This window comes from Hypomesus nipponensis, chromosome 25 (genome assembly GCF_054491055.1).
Source record: "Hypomesus nipponensis isolate SF chromosome 25, ASM5449105v1, whole genome shotgun sequence".
Classification (NCBI taxonomy): domain Eukaryota; kingdom Metazoa; phylum Chordata; class Actinopteri; order Osmeriformes; family Osmeridae; genus Hypomesus; species Hypomesus nipponensis.
In genome coordinates this window covers 9,894,206-9,909,103 of record NC_140385.1, presented here as the reverse complement: position 1 = coordinate 9,909,103, position 14,898 = coordinate 9,894,206, and the positions used below count along the sequence as shown (strand labels likewise).

The following is a 14,898-nucleotide window of genomic DNA, read 5'->3' as shown; positions in this document are numbered from 1 at the left end:
GTAACAAGGAAATTGCATATTTGAATAATTTAGCCATTATTGGGAAAAAAAAGCTTTTACTTAAGTTGATTTACATTAATCAAAATTACCTTACAGAGTAGGTTAATGTAATCTCTTAATTATGTGTGCTTTTGTGTTTTGATTATTGTTTTTTTAAATATTTTTAAAAACATTTTTTTAGGGTAAATTAGATTAATAATACAGCAATAGATAATAATACAATGCTTAACAGCTGCATAAATCAAAATTATTACAATAAAAGGTGAGTATTTTAAGCATTCTATTCAGTCGGAGAAATGGAAATTATCCAATCCCATCTGAGTCCCCAGGATTGGATGACTTCCATGTGGATGACCTCCCCCTTGCAGGTGGATGGGATGAACATCCAGGGCTTCACCAACCAGCAGGCCGTCGAGGTGCTGCGACACACGGGCCAGACCGTGCTCCTGAAGCTGGTGAGGCGGGGCTTCCGGCCAGAGGAGATCCCCCCTGCCATGGCCCCCAGTGCCCTGGTCCTACCCCCCGCCATGGCCCCCAGTGCCCTGGTCCTACCCCCCGCCATGGCCCCCAATGCCCTGGTCCTACCCCCCGCCATGGCCCCCAGTGCCCTGGTCCTCCCTCCCGCCCCCGCCCACGAGGCCAGGGACCTCACTCTGGAGAGGGTGAACGCGGAGATCGCTCAAGGTGATGAGGGAGATGAGAAACACATGTCACAGAGTTTGGTATATTGGTGAAGTACTATTTTGAGAACATTACGTGATTAAAACTTTGATTGTGTTTAATGATGTCCCAACTGTATTGTAATGCATGAATCGAAAGCTGGCTGTACTGTATACTGTACTACTACACACACATAGATGCCCCAACACTACCAGAGGTCTGGACCTGGTACTGGACTGAGCCAAGACCAGACCTGGGACTAGACCACTGCTGGGGTAGGGGTCTAGTTCAGAGACTTGGCTGAGACTGGGCTGGGTCACAGACAGTGGCGGCTCCCTTCTACTTAGCCCCTTCCCACAACCACCGCTGGATTTATATTTAGAGCCCAATCCTCCACCCTGCCTCAGGCCCTTGAACCTCCTGCAGCCTGTAATAGAGTCCTGCCCCATGAGAAGTAAACACCAGCACAGTAAACACACAACACACAGACTTTGAGAACAGAGAACATGTTCAGAGCTCAGAGACGGATCTCGACATGTATGCGCGTGTGTGAGAGAGAGAAAGAGAGAGTGTGTCTTCTCAGTGTGTGTTCTGAAGCTCGTGTCTATTGTCTGTTTCCGCGAGTGCAGAGGAGAAGCAGTTCCAGGCGAGCAGTGGAGGATCTCATGCTGTCCTGCCCAAGGATCAGCTGATGGAAGACAGAGACGGTAGGAGACTTACCCCTGGTGACCTGGGATCTGTTGCTAAGTGCACCGCTGAAGATAGGGGATGAGAATCCAGTCAATGTGGTGCATGGCTGGCTAGACCTGTTGAACTGTGTTCCTCGCTGCAACAAAAAAAAACAAGTGTAAAAGGGTGTGAAATAGTGCAGTCAAATGTTTTTGGGGGGGTTCTTACCTATGTACATGTTGTTTGGTTGTTGTCGTAACTTTGTTTGCGTTTACGGAATGTTTTGAAGGAGTCAAGCTCACAGCGGAGGAAGAGGAGGAACTGATGAACAAATGGCAGAAAGTTCTGGGCCCCAGCAATGAAGTAGTTGTAAGTAAACAACAGCGTGAAACGATTGAACGGGCATACATCTGTGCGGTTGTAAAACACCCTAGTAGAACCCACATTCCCATAATTGAATCGGCACTAGTCTACATTGAATCCCTAAAACAGAGTTCGTATAGGCATTGTTCCGGAAGCTTCCCTCTGTCAAACGTTCAAAAGCTGGACCAAGTTCTCGTTTCCTTGCCCACTGGTCTTCCCTGCTCCAGGTGGCCCAGGTGGAGAAGTTCAGTGAGAGCAGTGGGCTGGGCGTGAGCCTGGAGGCCAGCGCTGGACACCACTACATCCGCTCCGTGCTGCCAGAGGGCCCCGTAGGCCGCTGTGGGAAGCTCTTCAGCGGGGACGAACTGCTCGAGGTGAGACGCTGACTGGGCGGAATTCACCTCACTGTACGCCAGCACAGAACAAATGTCAATGATATATATGGGCGCATAGAAACCGATATTTCACCAAGGACTCACAGGTCACCTTTTTTGTGGGGTGGGGTGGGGGGGTGGGGGGGAGGGGGGTCACCATGATTGCGTTCATCAACAACATTAGTGTAATTATCCTCTCCATAATCGCCTATCTTTTCCTTGTGCTGTGAGAGCCGTATTTGAGCACAGACTGTGCCTCTGCAGAGCTGTAACTACCGTACATTGCCACCTCTCTCCGCCCAGGTCAACGGGATCTCTCTGATTGGCGAGACCCACAAGGAAGTGATTAGCATTCTGAAGGAGCTTCCTGTTCGTGTGTACATGGCCTGCTGCAGGCCCGCCCCTCTCTTGCAGAGTGACACGGACTCTGGCCAATCGGGACTGGAGGCCCTGCCCATGGAACCTTGCATAAAGGTATTTAATTTGCTGTCCTAGGAATGTTACGGGATTCTGACTTTTAAGTTGCTGTCTAATATATGCATAGATATTCTCAGAAATAAATTGCAATGGCAATGCATTCTATTAAGATTGGAATTTGCCAGCTTTACCTGACAAAGTGCAGTGTAAACAGCTTTTCCCCAGTTCTCGATATATACTGCTGAATACGATTGAAGGACTATTTCCTCGTCCTCCCTCTCCCCCTCCTTCCTCTCCTCCACCTCTTACTCCTCTAACCCCAACTCCTGTCCATCCTCTCTCTTTTCATCCTCATCCTCTTCTTCCCCCTCCTCCTAACACCCCCCCCCACCTCCCCACTCACCCTCATTATCTCAGCACAGTCGTTTCAGTGCTCCAATGGCCGTCCAGATGGTCAATGACTAGGGATAAAGACTTAGTGATAAGCAGGGCACGCTGACATCTTTATTAACGTCCATACATCTGAGGCTACCCCTCAGGTACAGGTCACACAGTACTTGGTAAGCAGTCCACAGAATTAGCCTTCAAAAGGCACCCAAGCCCTGTTTTAGGCTGGAGGGGGGGGGGGAGGAAAAACACTACATGCAGTGCATCGAGCAACCTCAAGATTCCCTTTCATCTCCTGCCAATGAAAACGGACCCGGTGTTCGCAGCAGCCTATGGGCTCTTGAGTAAGGGAGCAGGGGTATGCGTGCGCAGCGCTGAGGACGCTGGTTTTTGGGCTCGGCAGATACAAGGAGACCCCGTCGGCTTTCTGGTTCCCGGAGATTCCGAGGGGTTGGAGGCGGCGGCGGCGGCAGGGGACCGACATGTGACGACCGAGGAGCCCCTGGGATCTCCTTTGGCCATGTGGGAGACGGAGATTCAGGACATTGAGCTGGAGAAGGGCGAGGACGGACTGGGATTCAGCATCCTGGACTACCAGGTGGGGATTCTGACGGGGGTTGAGGGGTGAGGGAGTGGAACTTGGCGGGGGTGTCGAATGTGCGCTTGCATGATTGCATTCTGCTCCATGTAACTTTTTTCGTTCTTGGGGAAGGAAGTTGTCATCTGAGCTTGTGGAGCTGCTGGAAGGGTGTGTTCATGAACATCCATGACAATGTTATGAATGTTGATGTATCATTCAGAACATCCTTCATAACATATTTACCTCAGTTTCAGATTTTAAAAGTAAAAGTCCCTGAATATAAACAACAAAATGCAAGTAAAAGGGGTAGTAAAATGATTGGTTGATTATCTTGTACATAATGTCTAACACCATACTACTAAATGGGATTTATATTTGGGATACAACTGGTGTTCTGCCACACCACTGCCAAGTTTGTGTATGTGTGTGTTTGTGTGTGTATTTCTGATTGCTTGTCTGTGTGTGTGCTCATGTATGGTATGTTTGTTGGAAAAACACACAGAAAGATGATCAGTGTGCTTTTCTATTTTGAAAAAGACTTCATGCTGAACTAATGGGCAATGAATATATAGTAGGGATGAGTTACAGAGGCTAAGTGTTACAGAGGGTAGCCCTCTGGGAAATGTAGTTTGTAGTGTGAGATATACACACTTTCCATCTACAAGCGATTGCTTTACATGCATAATTTACAATGCAGGATATTTTATAAACATATATATGGCAACTGAAGTGAATTACAATCTGAGAGTGTCTCCAAATTAAGTTCTCATGTGTGTCGACCTGACTGACACTGTCATAGGACCCCACGGATCCGGCTAAGACGGTGATCGTGATTCGCTCGTTGGTGCCAGTGGGGGTGGCGGAGATTGACGGCAGGCTGTTGCCGGGAGACCGGCTCATGTTCGTCAACAGCACCAACCTGGAGAACGCAAGTCTGGAGGACGCCGTCCAGGCACTGAAAGGGGCCGACATCGGCAAGGTCCGAATCGGAGTGGCCAAGCCGTTGCCAGTAAGGAAAAATATCTATAAAAATATCTATTGTCTCGTGATGAGACTTTTTGTGTGTGTGTGTGTGTGTGTTGGTGTATCCATGAAAGCATATCTATGAGTGCCTTTACTCACGTGCCTGCTGTTCAATAATGAGGGCTCATCTTACTGATGGCCTGCATTTTTCATGCTGAGAAGACAGTGGAGTTAGCTACGTGCTCTCACACTCCCAGCTGCCTGCAAGCAGCAAAACCATCAGGCCTTTTGCTTTGATATAGCTTTCTTATTGAATTCTGAAAGCACTTGGACTCCTTATACTTAAAGGCACTGAGGCAGCTGTCAAAATATTGGTTAGTTCAACAACATATTTATGACCCCCAGGCACCTGGGTTGTGCGTGTGTGTCTGTGTTTGTGTGTGTTATCTGTGAAAATTGCTAGCATTCTTTCAGGTTTAGTGGTACATTTCTCATGTATTGGACTTGGCCATTGGATTAATGCTTTGGGAAGGCCTGTGAGATGTCGAGGTTGCTGCAGGTTGGGTGGATTACATGGTTTCCGGAATCCTGTGAGGAGCTATCATGCAGGCTTCAGAATGTGTTTTGGGGGTATTTCGTCCGTATTGCTTCTCAAAATTGAGTCCAACAGGCGTAATCCTTCAATACTTTCCAAATCTCTCCCCCTCTCTCTCTCTCTCTCTCTCTCTCTCTCTCTCTCTCTCTCTCTCTCTCTCTCTCTCTCTCTCTCTCTCTCTCTCTCTCTCTCTCTCTCTGCCTCTCTCTCTCTCTCTCTCTCTCTCTCTCTCTCTCTCTCTCTCTCTCTCTGTCTGCTCTCACTTACCCACTGTCTTTCTCTATCTCTCAGCTGGCAGTAAGACATAATCAACATCAAAAGATTCTTCGAAAGGAAGTATATGGCAACATTGCCAGATATTTTCTTTCCACAGTCCATTTAAATTCAAGCAACCGAGAAAAAACTATTTCCTGGCAATTGAACAAGGTTTCTTAAGCGGACAATTCCATGATTAGTGGTCATAGGACTGTAAAAATGGCTAAACGTAATATCCCTTTTGCTACTAACAAACTGACCTGATTCACTACCATTAAAATCCAATCACATTTTGCACAATTTCGACCTGAATCCCTTTATTCATCCGGAAATTTCTGCACATTTTCTTCTCACGGCCCTGTCTCCACAGTCCTACGATGAAGAGGACAGTCCATCGTCATCCTCGGCCATGCGTGCTCTTATCTTTGCCACTTTGCTAGTGAAAGAGAGGGAGGAGTCAGCTGACAGCTTCCTCTTCCGAGCAGAGCCGGCATTGGTTAGTCAATCCTCAGAGAAAAGTGGCAGAAACCAATCACAAATTAGGGACAATTAAGAACTGTACAATGTACGGAAATTGTGTTGATTGGGCGAATCGGTTACCTGGGAACATCATAACCAATCAAAGCAAAGAAGTATTATCTGAAATGTTCCAACCCTGATTTTTTGGTGGAGGTCAGACCGACATTGACAATTCTCACTCATCGGCACTTACGTAAACAGCCATCCTTGATTGGAGAGCTTACCGCCATTAACAGCACTGGACCTAACCATAGAATGAATCATCATTTCCCTATGTGACGCAGATTGACTCCAACGATGTGGACTTGTCCGAAGAGAGAGTGTTTGAGCATCGCTTCTCGGGAGATGAAGACGACACATACCAGGCGTCCATGATTGCCCTCCATGGAAGCACCTGCAGCTCTGACCCAGACTACCAGGTCACCCTGCACTCCTCAACGCCCAAGGTAGGACAGCACAAAGGCCCTGGCCCCGTACCCCAGCAGAGAAACACCCAAATCATCCCCCTTTAAGAACGACCTCACCTTGATGTCTAGCTCCAGTCTTTGGAAAGTCACCAGAACAGCTGTTCCTTCCCGTCCTGGAGAGACCTCATCTAAAAAATGTGCTGAATCATTGACCCCCATTACAACTACTTACTGGCGCTACAGCTTAGCTTTTAGCTGAACAGCTGTACTGTGACCATGTGTTTGTGGTTAAATGATGTACTGCTGATGTTGATCACCAGTTGGTCAGCTCATTTTTTTCCGTGAGTTTTGATGGATGGTGTAATGGTGTCGATGTCAGGTTTTGCTCTACCTCAGTGCCTCCCTGTAGCCTTGCGTCGCATTCCTGAGCCAATCCCCCAAAGCTTCTAGGTGAACTTTTGGTTTTCTTTAGATGAGATCCCTCTCCTAGCTCCAGGTAATTCAGCACACCTCACAGTTCTAGTTTCACCCTACAGGAATGAAACGGCCCATTGGCTGCTTTACTTCACCCCTCAGCAGTTCTGCCCGTCTCACATCCTCAGTCTTGGGTTCCCACTGCCATGCTTGCCATTTTTTTTTGTTTATGGTTCCCATCTCACCAGCGCGGGGAATCACTCTGGAAAATAATTGCCGGTGGAGTCTAGGCCCGCTGAATTAGATCTCAGGCGATAAATGGAGCAGCTTTTTTTTCTTCTTCTTCTCCTCCTTGCACTGAGCTCTCAACAGGAACATCTGTAATTATTGCTATTCCCTTTTAGACTGGTGATGGCTTTTCCATGGCTCATTGCAAGAAGTGCATTACAGCGACGGAGGCAGATGAAATCCAGCCCCTCACCCCACCCCCACGCCACCCCCACCCCCCACTGCTACCATCCACAGTTGGGTGTTTGATAGACTAATGGAGCCTAACCTCCATTCGGCTGCTGTGTTTTGTTTCTACTTAGCGAACGACTCGTCTGGGTTTGTCGGACGAGCGTCCTTCCTTCGCGACCGTGTCCGAGGTCGGTGACGACACCGAGCCCTTCTCCCTCGAGGAGAAACCCATCTCCTTTCCTTCGCCGCCCAGCTGCACGGGAGGTCACGCCGGCGCCGCGCCGATCGCCCAATCAGATCTCTGCCCGGGGATTCTTTCAGGCCAAATGGCACCCGCCGATTTGTCAATCTCGTACAGTCCAGATTCCAGGCCCAGTTCTAATCTTATTTCGGAGCCAACGGCGTTTCTCCATTTTCAGATGGAGACCACCATTTGTATCGGGGACATCGGAGAGTTAAACGTTTTAATGAAGGTAAAGAGCCTTCATCAAAATGAAAGTGTACTCTCTCTCTGCTTTGGACAAGTGTGTTTAAAAATAGCAGGTCTAATTCAATCAAGGTTTAGTGGTGAAGATGGCAAAACAAGCCAAACATCCAAACGCATACAGGAACAATCATCCAGATTGAATTGCACACAAGTGAAGGCAAACAAATCGGTTAATCAATCTGAGCCATTCAACGCATTGATAAGTGCTTAATCAAAATCCCCCACTAAAGTAATGGCAACACTCTTACAAATGAATTTGAAATAGTTTTTAGTTCCTGTCCCTCCCCACTCCTCTGAGCCCAACTTGCTTTTAGAAACCCTCCAACTTCCTGTCATACTTTAGAACTTTTCTTATTAATGTTATTATTTTGGTATCTTTAATCATTTATAATTTAATAACCCTTTAAGGGAGAAGGGCCTTGTGCTAAAGAGTCTCCGGAGGATGCTGACAAGGAAGAGCCAACCTCTGGGAGCAATTTCGAAAGGACTATCACTGTTGTCAAGGGCAACTCCAGTCTTGGTTTGTATCATTTTGATTTGCAATCTTTTTTACCAATTCCAACTCATCCGTCATGGGAAAAATGCTCACAGAAAGAATTGGCCTTGATTCATGCTTTTATCCTAATGGACCGTGAGGAAAGTAATGTAATTTAAAAACTGATTAGGTGTTTTATTTGAAGAATTATTTCTCAACTCCTTCAAACTGTTTTGGTGATCTTACTTATCGTGACCACTGCTATTTTAAATGTACCATGTCAAGTAATTTACAATTTAATTTAACTTCTAGTATCCCAATGCGTGTCGCACTAATGATTATCCCAATTTTAGGCAGAGTTTGATACTCATCACAAAATGAGAATATCGAATCAGTCCTTAACGGGAATAAGGGTCTTGATATTTGGTCTTCTTCAGGGATGACGGTAAGTGCCTTGAAGGACGGTATGGGGATGCTCATCCGAAGCATCATCCACGGGGGCTCCATCAGCCGCGATGGCCGTCTGGGGGTGGGAGACCTCATCCTGGCCATCAACGGGGAGCCCACCGCTCACATGACCAATGCCCAGGCTCGCGCCATGCTGCGGAGACACTCCCTCATCGGACCTGACCTGGGGTAAGGCTTCTGGAGAACGCCCTGTGATCTCGTCTACTGTCCACTGCAAAAACACGTGCACTGCCACACATGCAGGCACGCCTCGCCGCATGCGATTCTTTATGTAATGAGTTCATTTTAAGGGCGGTTGATCATTCATGAGCCTGGCACCCCCCCCCCAAAAATGCTTGAGAGTTGATTTAAAAAATATATATATTGCAGAACACTGTATTCACTCAGTTTTTTCATCCTTCCATCTTTAATTGTAGAGTGTCGTTTTAATGATGTTTAATCAGCGTTTTGCCCTCAATTGCATGCTAGATGTAACCTAGCACCTACTGAACAAAGTTCATCTTCACAGAAGAAAGGAGGAGATAAATCAAAAGAAGGCAGAAAGGGTTTATTTACGGTTCATGCTGAAATCATTAGCTACATCGAACTGGGTATAAACAAAATGAAGTAACTAACAATGGACATCGATTCCTCTAACTTCCCTTGTTTCTTTCTCACTGTAAATCTGAGATAGCCTATCAGGCTGGTTGTGGCATAATTTAATCCAATACCTTTCAATATGAGAACCGCTTGCTACGCTGTTTGTGTTTGTGTGTAAGCGATGGCCCATAAAAAAAACCTCTTCACGTTCTAGATCGACCTGTGCACCCGAGGACGATCTGTGCCCGTTTTATGTGTGAGTATGCTGGGCTAACTCACACGCTGGAGGTGTGCAGCCAAAACCAGCCATGATTTCCCCTCTTTCCCTCATTCCCTCTCATTCTCAGTCTCATTCTCTCGCTTTCTGTGTCTCTCTCTCTCTCTCTCACCCTTTCTCTCTCTTTCTCTCTCTCCCCAACTCTCAACCTCTCTCTCTTTCTCATCCTCAGTCTCTCTCTCACCCTCTCTCTCACCATATCTCTCTCCCTCTCCTTTTCTGTCCCTCATCCCGTCTTTGTGTCTCTATTTCTCTCTCTCTCCAACAAACTCTCATTCAACAAGGTCATATCAGCGGTTTCCTGTTGTTGGAAGATTTATCCAGATAAATACAGTTAGTTCAAACCCCAGCAATAAAGCTTGCTGCTTTTATTAACAGGGCGCCTAGATACTTCAAGGTTTTTTATGTTTATGAGGTTTTATTTTTTACATCAGCAAAACTCGCATTAGGTTTTATGTGCATAGATGTGTCATATGTATTACAGTATAATTTAGTCCTCATGCACATTCAACAAATCTGGATAAACCTACCACTGGATGCTATCACTAACCTATGGTGACATGCCTCTAACATTGCTTTAACATTCTCCCCTGTGGCTTGAAGGCTTGCAGGTCCATATGTATGTTGATCATGAATGACTTAACTAATTCATTTGTTTATCCTGCATGATCTCCATCACTTACCAACCCTCCTTTTCTCTCCTGTCTGTTTTCAATCATTTGAATCTTTTCATTTTGAGTCCAGCTTTCTCTTTGGTTTGCATGTCAGTGTTAAAACGAGAATGAATTCATCACCTTGAAATCTGTCATCCTTGCTCAAATGTGCAGTACTTGGTGTGCTCTGCAGAATCAACTTCCAATGAATAACTGCTCTAAACAAAACCTACAAAAGTGACCCTGGCTGTTGTTATATATTTATTTACTAATACATTCTTAATTTTCTCCACACATGCTACTCGAATCCGTGTCCCTTCCAAGATTCAATGACACATACTTTTGGGAGAAGGGCTATTCAACCCTCATTCAATTCACAAAAACTTTATTGGGCCAGACGTTTATAAACGAGGCAAACATCTGTTTTTGAAAACTTACCCAGAAAGGTCGCTCCATTATTCATTGACAGCTCACCTTGGGCTGTTGATAGACAGAATGCATTCCCTGAGAAATACACGCGCAGTTCCTGCAATATTATACGCACATTTAAATTGGACAGGGAAGAAGATAACGGGAGAGGTACTGAATGCAAACGAGACAGTCATGAATAAATAAAGCGCTCTTTTGTAAAAAGGCCCGTTGCTGTCATATGTGGTTGCGTGTGAATTCTGCTCCTCAAGCCTAATGCGCTGGTAAATAATAGTGTCGTTCCTAATGATGAACACTGACATGGCCCTGCACTCAAGGTGAACTCTCATGTCACCTATTTGTGGTGAGAGGCGTTTTTTGGGGGGAAATATATTTCCAGTGATGATGACACAGTTCATGGTGAAAGCAATTGTCAGGAAAGGCAAGCCAATCTGACTCATTAGTGCGTGCGTGTGTGTGTGTGTGTATCTCCCAGCATTACCTACGTTCCTGCTGAGTATCTGGAGGAGTACAAAGTGAGCCTGGAGCAGCCTAAAGAGGATGTGTTTTTGGACCCATCCCGGGCCTCAAGGTCTGTCTACACGGAGAATAAACCTCTCCTTTTACACACCTGCTGGGTGCAGGTCAAGTGGTGCACAAACGCCATTGTCAATAAGGAAGAACAACAATGGTTATTCAAGTTGAATTTGACATGTTTCATTTCTGTAATCTTTTGTGTCCCATTTCCATCGCCAAAACAACAGAATCATCGTAATAACATTAAGATAAATAAGATGACATGACTAGTTTCACTGAGGTTGAGGTGCTTAATCATGCTGTGACATCTCCAGGAGAGCTGCCTCCGAGCTCCCGGAGAGAGAGGATGGAGAGGGAGAGGAGAGTGAGCTCCAGAGCTCCTACACCAACTGGAACCAGCCCAGGAAGTGAGTAGGAAGTAGGAAGTCAAACAGGAGATTGGCGATCCATTGACAGGAAGTGCACACTCACTCACTGTTCCCTGGCCTACACTTCTAGTTAAAATATCTGAATAGTGTAGTATCTGTATCCTGGATAGTCATCAATATTAGGTAAAAAAATTGCACATTATTTGATTTGATTGGATTGTGAAGCATAGCACAGCTTAGAAGACCATCCGACTACTTGTACGAAGTGTCCTGTCTCTGGCCGTCCTCAGAGTGGAGCTCCTGCGAGAGGTGGGCAAGTCTCTGGGCATCAGCATCGTGGGCGGCCGGGGAATGGGCAGCCGCCTGAGCAACGGAGAGGTGATGAGGGGCATCTTCATCAAGCACATCCTGGAGGACAGCCCCGCCGGGCAGAACGGAACCCTGAAGACTGGCGACCGGATCTTGGAGGTGCGGCGCCATCGAGCTGTTCCAGAAATGATGCCGCCCTTGTTGAGGCCTCTTGCAGTCAAACTGAAAATCATTTTAGATCAAATCCCCAGTCTTAATGTAGGGTGTACAAAAGTACATTTAATATACACCTATTTAACATTATATACCCCTCCGGCTGAATTTCCCCCCCAACTTTAAAAAAAACCCATTTTCTTCCTAAAATACAGAATATGATGGGTGCGTAAGTAACTATGAACCAACAAATTCCAACCAATAATATCATGACATCTCCCCATCAATCAATCTTCAACTTCGAGCAGCATACAGCTAAGATTCTGCAGTTAGCAAGCAACACTATGATACGTTGGTGTGTTTTGGAGTGTTTGTCATGGTCAAGTCAAATTCCTCCCAACGTTATGTACAGCCTATCTATCCTGTTTCACCCAGAAGTTTCACAATACAGAAGTTAAGATACTCCCGAAATACAGTTTCAGCTCGACTTCAGTCAGGCAAACTCAAAACAACCTGTTTTAAGGCTGCGCTTTAATGAGGCCCAGCTGTGGCACAGAGCAGACAATATCTGACAAACAGCATTGCGGCACCAGGTCATGTAACTGTCAGCGAGCCACCACAGGTCTGATAGCTCAACTGATAGCACATACAATATTCAGTAGACACCGGCCGCCACAAGTCCCAAATGCAGACATGCCAGGCCACATTTCAACCCTACAACATTGGACACGACACTACATTGAATTCCTTCGAACGGTTACACTTTCATCCAAAGCGACGCGCAAACAGGAGGGGGTGAGATGGAAATGTCTGATTGGGACCTGGTGTTCCGTCAGGTGGACGGGGTGGACCTGAGGGACGCCAGCCATGAGCAGGCGGTGGAGGCCATCCGCAGGGCGGCCAACCCCGTGGTGTTCCTGGTCCAGAGCATCATCCACCGGGCCAGAGTAAGACCTCCAGGAGAAGACTAACACACTCCCATCCTCCCTCTGAAATCGTCTGTGGTAGCGTTAGACTTCGCTTCAGGATTGCCCGACTGTAGGATATCCGGACTGGGTTTGTGTGTCTGCGAGTGTCTCGTTTCGAAACCCAGTGCATGCCCACCAGATAGTGCTTGATTGGAGTTGGCTTTCAAATCCAATTGCACGCACCTCATGTAGAGTTGTCTGCTAAAAAATGTTCTCAGGTGTGTTATGGTCCATAGCAAAGATTTTGTCTGCAGAACTCTCATTGAAAAACATTGCATGGGTTGTGCTTTTAAATGTTTGAAAGCCCCCTCTGCCTTTCAGGAACCATGACTAACCAGTTTCCTTGAGAAATAGCTTTCGGCCACGTAATACCTCCTGAAATTCTCACATCAGATCGATCTTCATGCATGGCTGTGTCGTCCTCATCCTAACCCTTCCCACACCGGCCTTCACTAACTTCCTCAGCCTCTATCTGCCTCCCTCTGCCTCGCAGCCTGACTCGCTCTATAGCCCTGCTCCATCTCCAGTCATAGAGAAGCACAGCACTGCTTTAACACGCTTGTCACCCCGCACACACCAGGTAATGTCTCTATACCCCTTCTCTCTCTCTCTTTCTCTCTCCCTCTCTCTCTCTCACCCTCTTCATCCCTTTCTCTATCCCCCTCTCTCTCTTTCACTCTCTCTCTTTTCCACTCTCTCTCTTTTCCTGTCTCTCTCTTTTTCTCTCTCTCTTTTCACACATTTCCTCAGACTCCGTGTCGGTCTGTGTCCCTCTTGACACCGCCTGTAGTTTCTTTGTGAAATCCCTCACAGTCAGTGTGCAAAATGGAGTCGGTGGTGCATCCTGGGAAAGCGTGTTTTTATTGTTAGAGAGGTTAAGTGCCTGGGGCACATCTGTAATGCCTTTTAATATGGAGTCTCTGGGGCCTACCTGCTGACTAATGATACGCCCTCGCTGTTTTCACGAGTTCCCTCTCTTCTCTGGCGTGTGCTGAATAATCCAAAATTTGCCTGGAGGATACTTTTGAAACATTTAGTTGGACTTCTTCAGAGTCGGAGCTCTTTCTTTGATTCCTCAAAAAAGATGGCCTCCTCCAGGACTTTAATTAACTGTCAGTCGCCGTTTTAAATAATTCCGGAGGTGTTTCCATCCTCTTTCGTTTTTTTTTCTTCTCCCAGGCGCGCTCTCCCCGATTCTATTTTGTCTCAGGCCCCCGTGCCTCGTTAAGTACCCTTCGCCGTTGTCTGCTGCTGATGCTCTGTGTTGCTGTTTAGAAGCCGCCCCTGCCCTTCCTGCCCCCAGCGCCCCTGCTGGGGTCCGGCCCTCATGCCTCTTATCACTCCCCAGCCTGCCTCTTACCCGGCCTGCCCCAGGTTAGACCGCTGCCTCCACCCTGCCTCTCCGCGTCTGTATGCACCGTGTCAGTCATGCATATACATATCCTGTATATACATATGCGTGGTGTGTCTGTGTACAGTCTGTATAGCTGTGTGTCTGTCTTGTCTGTTTATGTATGTATATATCCAGTATGTATGTGTGCGTGAGTGCCTGTGGTGGATATCTGCGCCTGTCTCTCTTCACCTCTGATGCTTTATGTAGTGCTTGCCGCTCTCTCTCATCCCCGCCCCAGCGCTCAAGGTTTTCCTTTGGTGCCGAACAGCGCTACACGGTTTCAAGCCTCTCTCGCTCCACCGAATTAATCTCCTAGAGAGCTGAAGAGGAAGAGAAACAGTCAAAACAAAAGCAATTTTGTCTGGCACCCTAAACCACAAACCACGCTGTTTACTGCCAAGGTGGCTGCTAGCCGTTAGGCAGAATAACAGTTAATGAATTCTTAGGCAGCCAGTGATGAAGCTTGGAGTGTTGAGTTTTGATATCGATGGGTCACCCTGAAAGACTCTGCCTTAACTTCCTCCTGTAAGACTCTGCCCCTCTCTCCCACGACAGTCATCAGCAACGAACACCAATGAGGAGAGAGCTGCCGCAGTGGCCAAAGCCAATAGCGAAAAGGTTTGTACGTTCTACGCTCCGCGAATTGTCAACATCTGCAAGTTTTTGCTATGGTAGTAAATTCAAACCAAATTCTTGGGGGGCACACCTGTAGCAAATAGAAATGTATATTCATGTTTGCGGGTCAGTATCGGGGGCTGCCC

At 46.8% G+C, this 14,898-nt stretch overlaps 1 protein-coding gene across 6 annotated transcripts in view; it reads left to right on the top strand.

Moving 5' to 3' along the window:
- The window catches only part of mpdz (multiple PDZ domain crumbs cell polarity complex component), a 41,714-nt gene that overhangs the window by 11,893 nt on the left and 14,923 nt on the right, over positions 1–14,898 (top strand). The window contains exons 11-28 of one of the 6 annotated variants that reach the window (XM_084691229.1): positions 369–684; positions 1,290–1,367; positions 1,619–1,698; positions 1,920–2,066; positions 2,370–2,540; positions 3,274–3,468; positions 4,250–4,459; positions 5,634–5,759; positions 6,067–6,228; positions 7,194–7,535; positions 7,958–8,069; positions 8,462–8,660; positions 9,286–9,327; positions 10,906–11,001; positions 11,261–11,353; positions 11,605–11,782; positions 12,613–12,723; positions 14,693–14,755. In XM_084691229.1, the coding sequence (XP_084547355.1) occupies positions 369–684; positions 1,290–1,367; positions 1,619–1,698; positions 1,920–2,066; positions 2,370–2,540; positions 3,274–3,468; positions 4,250–4,459; positions 5,634–5,759; positions 6,067–6,228; positions 7,194–7,535; positions 7,958–8,069; positions 8,462–8,660; positions 9,286–9,327; positions 10,906–11,001; positions 11,261–11,353; positions 11,605–11,782; positions 12,613–12,723; positions 14,693–14,755 (2,721 nt within the window). The remainder of the gene's footprint in view (positions 1–368; positions 685–1,289; positions 1,368–1,618; positions 1,699–1,919; positions 2,067–2,369; positions 2,541–3,273; positions 3,469–4,249; positions 4,460–5,633; positions 5,760–6,066; positions 6,229–7,193; positions 7,536–7,957; positions 8,070–8,461; positions 8,661–9,285; positions 9,328–10,905; positions 11,002–11,260; positions 11,354–11,604; positions 11,783–12,612; positions 12,724–14,692; positions 14,756–14,898) is intronic. The other 5 variants (XM_084691231.1, XM_084691232.1, XM_084691230.1 and 2 more) reach the window with 5 other exon arrangements.